The sequence below is a fragment of the Cynara cardunculus genome, unplaced genomic scaffold (genome assembly GCF_001531365.2).
Source record: "Cynara cardunculus var. scolymus isolate 2C unplaced genomic scaffold, CcrdV1 Un_Scaffold_2439, whole genome shotgun sequence".
NCBI classification, from domain to species: Eukaryota; Viridiplantae; Streptophyta; class Magnoliopsida; order Asterales; family Asteraceae; genus Cynara; species Cynara cardunculus.
In genome coordinates, this window is record NW_020201092.1 from 50,624 (window position 1) to 59,486 (window position 8,863).

At 34.1% G+C, this 8,863-nt stretch overlaps 1 protein-coding gene across 6 annotated transcripts in view; it reads right to left on the reverse strand.

Moving 5' to 3' along the window:
- Positions 1-459: 459 nt before the first annotated feature.
- The window catches only part of LOC112503042 (pentatricopeptide repeat-containing protein At4g17616), an 11,484-nt gene continuing 3,080 nt past the window's right edge, over positions 460-8,863 (reverse strand). For 3 of the 6 annotated variants that reach the window (XM_025107112.1, XM_025107113.1, XM_025107108.1), the window contains 2 exons: positions 3,126-3,199; positions 614-2,993 (listed from right to left, as the gene is read on the reverse strand). In XM_025107112.1, coding sequence (XP_024962880.1) covers positions 881-2,983 — 2,103 coding nt within the window. In that variant the 5' untranslated portion in view covers positions 2,984-2,993; positions 3,126-3,199 and the 3' untranslated portion in view covers positions 614-880. Of the gene's footprint in view, positions 535-613; positions 3,200-8,863 lie in introns of those variants that run through there. The other 3 variants (XR_003067827.1, XM_025107111.1, XM_025107109.1) reach the window with 3 other exon arrangements.

Below are 8,863 nucleotides of genomic sequence, written 5' to 3' on the forward strand. Positions count from 1 at the left end.
ATTAATTCAACTTTAATCTGGGTTTCTGGAAAAAAAAAAGGGTAAGCAGTTGAAATTTCATTCTAAAACCCATCTTTTTTTGTCTTTTCATGGTTTATGATCTGTCAAATTTGTAGTATTCTTTATTGGTTTTGAGTTCTTAAAACTCAAGTTTCTTGGTTATTTGCTTTTGGTGTAAATCGAACACATTTGTGGAGTTGTTTAAATATGTTGGATTTTAAATATATTGGATTTTAAACTGTCATACAATTTTTTTCATCGATAGTCTGTAATTGAAACCATAACTCTTATTTATTCAAATTGTATTAATATGTAAAAACTAAGTGTAACTTATATCATCGTTAAATCTTATCTTATAAAACCAGTGGAACTTCAAAATCGTTAAAATTCATGGCTCCCGCCGCATTGCGCGGGTACACAACTACTAGTAATCAATTAAATACCAACACTGTCGAAGAGGGAAAGGCACATACAGGAATCATGAAACTCTTGTTAGTTCATCCCTCAATTGCGTAAAGTAATCATAATTTTGGGCTGTAAAAGAACCAAATAGTCTCGGTAAGTTTGGTGAAGAATAATGTCATCATTCATACCACATGACTTGTCTAAAAATGGTGGTAAATGCAATTCATACCATTTAGCTCTAATACATTTTAAAGATGTCATTCGTGATGAATAAATACAAATATCCTCACCTTCAAAAGCACTCAATCCATTCATGTGTGCAACAAATTGCATTAGGTTCCATCTTTACCCTTATGCCTTCCCTGTAATGCATAAAGATCTCACAACTTGCTAAGTGCTTTGGCAAACAGCATACATAAGTAAGAAATGCCAATGTTGTCTTCCTTAGAAAATAGACATCAAAATTTGAACAACCTCAATCGATGCCAGCCCACTTTCTGAAATCCTTCACATGTGCAAGCCTTTTACATTGAGCCTCAGTTCTAACATTGGATGGTTTTAATTTTTTGTAGAGATCCTTGTGCAATTTTAGAAACTCACTTCTATACAGCCACTTATCAAGATACATACAATGTGCCTTCATGCACCCAATGACCTCCATCACCCTCTCAAAATAACCCCCTTTCAAGAAATTAAGAATCAAAAACTCATACAAATCTCTATTAATCAATAGACTTCCATCATTAGAACACCTCTTTATGTCACCCCAAAGAAAAGTGATTTCACGATACATTTCTAAAGAAGAATATCCCATGACCATATATATGTAAGTTGCCACAGTAGGATGGACTTTCATTCCTTGCATACTTTGATAGGTCTTCAAAGCATCGTCAATCATTTTGGCTTTCATGAAGAAGTAGATTGAGGAGTTTAATTCATAAATCGAACAGTCTACATCCCCTTCTCTCATTTCTTGGACCAAAAATGTAATCAAATCTGATCTTTTAATAGAAACATTCAAGATACTCATCCTATCAGATATTATTATGCCAGCTTTCCTGATTTGTTTCAGCAGTGCCGCTGCTTCCCTATGTTTCTTATCTTCGTAATAAGCTGTTAACAGTGATTCATATGAACCAGTGCATGCTAAGTTACCCTCCTGTTCGATATCATCGATGATATCATGGGCAGTTTCCAGCCACCCTACATGAATACATGCATCAATAACATCAGAGCACAAATTGTTTGTTTCAACTGACCCCTGTTCCGTTTGGATACGGCATAAAAGCTTTGATAGCTCATCAATCCTATTCTGTCGCTTGTACCGTATAACAAGCTTTGCTAGGACCTTGTTGGACAGAACAAGCTTTCCGCTATTATGTATAACAAGGCCATCATTTCTTTCTAGCTTCACTAAGGAATTTTCATGCAGCAAATGAGGTAAAACCTGTAGTTTTAAACCTTGCCTGAGATTCCGAGATCCAAGGGGGATGAGGAAAGGTTTATGCAATCCCTTCCTCTCTGCCAAATGGGGAAGAGTTCCCCTGAAATTGATAATATCCAATATGAGTCTGGAGGCAGAATCAATATCGTTAAATTTGAAATGTAAGCTCATAAGACTGTCGTAAAACTGGAAATAGTGATGAGCCCAATAAACTACGACCTGATCAACACAATGTTTAAACTTCTTTAACTCGTCCCTCTGACCATTAATTTCATAGATCCGGGCAATAGCTATGATAGTATGTGCATCAGCTACCACCCCTATTTGTGACATACACTCTATGATTTGCTGAGCCTTGAAAGATAAGTTATAACTTGCGCAAGCATCAAGTACAAGGTTAAAAATTATAGTATCAGGTTTCATCAGATCTGCATGCATGGATCTGTTGGAACCCAAGCACTGAAACTGATCGCAAATCTGGATCAATATGTTTGATGCAAGATACGTGCCAATCTCTTTCTTGACCATATGAAGAACAAACGTCCCTAACAAGTTACTTGGTGGAATATTCCCTTTCTCAATCATTATCCTAAGAATCATGGATGCAGGAATGGACATCTGTGCTCTTGCTAAGCAGAGTGAGAGGTTGCGCAGCAGGTCTAGGTGAAGCAGGTTTGATTTTTTTTTGGAAAGTAAAAGGATTATATCACATGCCCTCTGAAGATATTTGGCTTCAGATGAGTAGGACAATTCTGTTATAAACCTTCTCAATAAACGGTCATCTGGTAAACCATAAAGTCTCTTAAAATCTGTGTATGCTTCCCATGCTTCATCCACTTGATGATTCTTTAAACAACTTTCAAGCTCTTTAAGCAAAATGTCATGAGAAGATTCTTCGCAACGCAACCATCTGGGCTTTGCACGACTGCAGAGATATCTCAGATGAACATTCAAGGGCCCTTTACAGAATACATATGAAAGAAAAGCCCTGCTGCCATTGTGGCTGTCAAATTCTTTCCCACATATAGGCATTAAGGCAGGATGCATGTAAATCGGAGCCAGATGAACAAGACTTGAGCTACTACGGATAAAGCAAAGATCAAACATGGATGCTCTCACCAGTGACCATGCCATTTAGATATATCTGTAAAAAATTGAAAAATAAAGCATCCCAAGGAATTCCATGAGAATTATAAATACTTAATAGAGGATTGACTATGCCCTAAACAGACCAAAATGAGGTAATAATCTTCCAGATTGCACATAAAACTCTTACCAGTTTATATGCATGTTTGGTTATCAACAACCCAGAGTTCAACTCAAGCTCCTTTCAGTAGGAAGTGTTAAATTCTGTAGAATATTAGTGAAATATGAAAGCATTAATACTGAAGCTAAATCAAACCAAACCTATCTGGTATATCCACTCGGAAGTAGCCAATATGAAAGTATTAATACTGGAGAGCATGAGACATAAAAAAAGAATACTAGCAAGTGTGTGCGAGCAGGCAACAAGAACAGTAAATAGTGACAGCAGTAAGGACATGTTGAGCTAAAAAAAAATTAAGCCAACCAACGCAAGCAAGGCTGAAGATAAAGTACCAAAACATCAAACAAAAACGAAGTATTAGGACCAGAGGCTCTTACTCCAACCATGCCATGATAAAGTATTAATATAGAGACTAAACATGGTTACTACTAGTTACTTCCATTGCATATAGAAACATGAAAAATATGACTTCACATATTCAAAAGCACCTTCATAAGTTATGATTCATATATTAGTTTCTAGTGATTATAGTATGTGTTAGCATCGGTGACTTAACACAGATCTGACATGTATAACTTATAGACACCAATAACCAAAACAAAATTTTACAAAACATCAAAAAATACTTCTCATAGGTATATGTTTGTATATATGCCAGCTTGATTTAAACACCCTTCAATGCAAATGCCTTGTCAAGAAGGTAATGGTGTGCCACTTAACTATTTATCATGACTTATATAAGAAAGAAAGAATGTTGTTGGGGAAGTCTACTAGAAGGAAGGGAGAAACTTTACTTTGATACAGAAAGGCCTTCTCTTCTATTAGCATTATAATTGATAAGAAATTCATAGACCAATAAATGATGAGTAAGGAAAGGTAAGTATTAACTTCTCTCTCGTGTTTATAAGTTGGAACAAATAACAACGAATTTCTTTGTTAGGTTTTTTTTATCAACATTAAAAACACTGCCACACTTTTCATACAGCAAATGAGCTCCCATAACTCAGTTCGTTGCTGTACATGTTGCCCAATAAAAGGTACTCAAAGATATTTTAAAGTTCCAAGTTACAATTACCCACGTCTCATAAGGCATTTAATCAAATCCTGGTGGTCTTCTTCAGTTTCTTCAAATGTCCCAAAGTCCCATCATCGGAAACAAACTACTCCCACCAGATAAATGATTTTACAAATATAAGTCACAAAATACCAACCAAATACGAGTAACTTTATAATTCAAGACTTCCATTAAGAAATATGCCTCACTAGAACTCTCTATGCACATATACATGTAAGAATTCCTACAAATATAACAGATATTGTAATTCGGATTAGGTTTATCATCGTATGAACTGCATTGCTGATATTGACCCATTTCGAGTAACTCCTCAACCTGGAGTTCCGCCTGAAGAAGCAGGGGCCACAGTAGCTGCCTAATCTTCTACTGGTACATGGACAACGAGATAGTGCTTATTCAACTCTCTCAAAATGGAATATTTCTAGCCTATATAATCTACCACAATTTTCATTATGAATTTCTCATATTAATCACAAAGTTTCAGTTTCACCAAATATTGAAACTAATGAACAATATCAATATTAATCCACAAAACAATTGAAATGAGTGAGTCATAATCTGCATTGGACTTGAATAGAAAACGTAACAGATAGAGGAAAGAGAGAGCGAGAGAGAGATACCTGATTCGATTTAAAAGATTGTCGGTAGCAGACATGAATGGGGGAGTGAGGAGAAGAAGAATTTTTGTTTCGCTTCGGGGTTTAGGATGTAAGATAAGCGTTAAAACATAAAATTGGAAATTTGGGCATATGAAACTTTCACCTTTAATAATCTACATTCCCAAGAGTAACATGAAGCAGATTCCTCGTGGAAGAACAATGTTTGTTCAATTGAAGATAAACACAAAGAAAAACAAAATCCTAACGGAAAGAACAAATGAAAAAATCATTAGACTTTCTCATTTTAAATGATTAAGTTATTGAACATTTTTTAAATAAAAATCATCGAACTTTCAAAAATCGGTCACTTGTATCCTTTTAACCCAAAAAGTTACATGTAATCGACTAGCAATGTTTTAAAGTAATTGAAAACATAAATCAGTTTTATCGTTCTCAATCCTACGTCATTCAAGCCCTTCGCACACAACGACATCACTCCCCCCCGCCACTCCTCGTCGTCCCATCGTTGTTTGTTCTCTATACCGTCAATTGCCACCGTTGGTCTCTATCATCGATCTTGTTTTTAATTTGTTGTTTTCTTTTGATTCTCTTTTACAACAATTTAATAGAGCACATATAAGTATATCAAAAAAGATGGAGAATCAAAAAAACAAAAGACAATCAAAAAAATGAGATCGAGGGTAGGAGTCAACAGCACCGATGGGCGGTGATGGAGAGCAGACGGCGATGAGACGACGAGGGGTTTGAATGGCGTAGTTTGGGAACGGTAAACTCAATTTAAATTTTCTTATATGTTAAAATCTTCCTAGCCGATTTTAAGTATTTTTTGGGTTAAAATAACGTCGATAACCAATTTTTAAACTTTTGGTGATTTATTTATTCAAAAAAAGGTTTAGGGATTCAATACTTCAAAATGAAAAGGTTTAATAATTTACTTATCTATACTATATTATAAAGCATTTGATAAAAACTCTTAAGACCCATTTTTTATGCATAAAGTAGTGCTTATTGATGCATATTACTAAAAATTCAAAATTACAAGTAGATTGTGCTTAGTGAAAACTTACTAAAGTTTCATGTTTGAATTCATGTAACTAACAGCAGATAAATATAATCAAATAAACATCTCATTTTTTTAATATAAAAATATAAAATATAATTAAGATAAACATTATGTTCTCACATAATACTTAATGTAGAGAATGAACATTAATCAAGATATGGCTGTAGATAAAAATATAAAATATAATTAAGATAAACATTATGTTCTCACATAATACTTAATTATTATACTTATTAAAAAATTTATATTATCGAACCTAAAATAAATTAATTCGTTATTAAATCTAAACTAAATTATAATAAGAAGATTGAACTAAAAATTATCTTTATAAAAAAATATTATATTATTAGACCTAAAATAAATTACTTCGTTATCAAACCTCAAATTAAATAATACTAAAAAATTGAACTAAAAATATAAAAAAACGATAATTATTAACATATTTAATCAACGAGAATCTTTATCCAAAACATTTTGTTTTTGAACTCCTAGATTGTAAAATGGACTCAACTTTGGGGATGGAAGAACTATAACATAATGGGGCCCTAAACTTGTAAGATGATGCAGTGTCATAGTTTACAAAGGTGTTGGAACATCATGAGGCCCTTGACAAATTGTGATACTTTTCTAACAGATAAAACATCATTATCTCACTCAAAAGAAAGCAAAATGTTTCCAAGTTGCATCTAACAGATAAATACAAGTTGCATCTAAGTCGAAATTAGCATCGAAGTCAAGAGAAGGGTGCTGCACAGGTGAATGGGTTTATTATTTTGGCTTTATGGTTGCCAAATCATGGCCAAAAGCATCTCTAACCATCAACAACAATTTGCTTACGCAACCTTAGCAATGATCAATGCAAGCATATCCATTTCCAATAGTGAAATATTCCACCATGCTAGTTGCTTAGATCACCATGGTTTTTTGTTTGATATATATGACCTATTTGTGTACATGATACTCGTACATATTTGTTTGTGGAATCCTGCACAGTGTTCACAGAAGCCATATCCTATACAAAAGTCCAAGTAGGTTCATCCAATCAGCTCCCCCTAAACTATCTTGTACACGATTAGCACTTAATTAGAGACAAAAAACTTATAAACAAGTGGGATGAGCAAGGGGCATATTATCGAAATGGTACACAACCAAGCAAACAAACACAAACGATAGATACATTGACCAACTATTTTGTTGTACCAAATTCACCTGGACACTATTTTGGACTATCCAATAACAAATAGTTGTTTATAAAAAACAAATACCAGCTTGAACAAATATTTTTTTAATTCATAAAACGAGCCAGCAGAGAACAATAAACATAAAGATTCAGGATTTATCTGTCATTTATAGAGTTCAATTATACATAAACTCGGTAGGATCCGTTGTAAGGTAGTGTCCATTCAGATCTGAATAAGATTAAACTATACTTCTTGGTGCTGCTCATGTTCAGAACAAGAGAGTTAAATCTACAAACCAACAACAGTCCAAGTACTAAATGATATAAAATAAACGTCTATTTGATCAAATTACAATATTTTTGGGTTTTCTATGTGTAATTGTCTAAGCATCTGCAGTAAAAAGTTTACGACCTTTTATCACCAATGATAACTATTTAACCCAAACTGAACATCTCAAAGGAACACACAAGGCTATGGCCTAAGGGGTTGTTCTTTTCTTTTTCAACTAATCCCTGTATGGGTTAAGTTGTGGATAAATTTGTCGGATTTACGGCAGATCAATGGGTTTGAGGATGCAAAGAGAGAGTGTTGGATTATTTTAAGGGATTTTCTGGTATTAATTTGTTTAAAATATGGGGACTAGTGAGGGGTCCTGGTTTATTTCATATACCCATTTTTGCTTAATAGCTTAATGAATAATCTGTAGACTGTAAATAAGGTGTCAAGACCATTAAACAGTGAGCAGTCAGCCCCTAAGCCTGTTATTTAATGAACACAAGAATGGGAATGGACCACAAATGATTAACCAAACTCTGACATACTGAGCAAAAAAACGTTTTGATTGAGATCTATGATCCTTGGAAGTAAATCACCTTAGGTCTCCCATAAACTAACTTCAGTGGCTGGTTGCAATCCGATTAGAAAGGCAAGATCAATTGAGTTGGGGATGTTTCTTTAGCAACAAAGCAGTAGCTGAAAGGCTGTTATTTTAAGTACATGATCAATAACAGCAGCCTCAATGGTATTGTCGATCCAGCAGCACCAGCCTCAAATGATAGGTATTGGGTTGAAATTAGGTTAGGGCCATTTGAACCCAACTCAACCTGATGCATTTCTAGACCATGTATTCTATCCGATTGTTAAGTCCTTAATTAAATAATTAAATTATTATTAATTTCCATATATAAGTTTCTCTGATTTAAAATAATATCTATCTCATCGAATTTTTTATTCGATTTGTTTTTCAAGTTTATCTTAACATGGTGATTCTTCCACCCGGTGGCTTTCTCCTCATTTGGGTTTTCATATAATTAAATTGTTGGATGTTTTTTTTATCTTGGTGAATCACCATGTTTGTATGTTGTGAGAAAATTGCCTTGTACACTAAGAACATCTTTGCTTGTTCAACTTATGCTTGTTTGACTTGGGTTAAACATTAGTATTTTCCTTTAGAACACTTATGGCATCAAAGCATCCTTATTTTACAAACCAGTGTAACAATCATGTGTTTCATGAATGCACGAAACACAATGAGATCAGTTTCCACAACAAGATGGAGGCCCATGAGAGAATGAGCATTAATCAAGATATGGCTGTAGAGAGTGAACACTAATCAAGATATAGCTGTAGAGAGTGAACACTAATCAAGATATGGCTGTACAGAATGAACACTAATCAAGATATAGCTGTAGAGATTGAACACTAATCAAGATATGGCTGTAGAGAATGAACACTAATCAAGATGTGGCTGTAGAGAATGAATGTTAATCAAGATATGGCTGTAGAGAATGAACATTAATCAAGATATG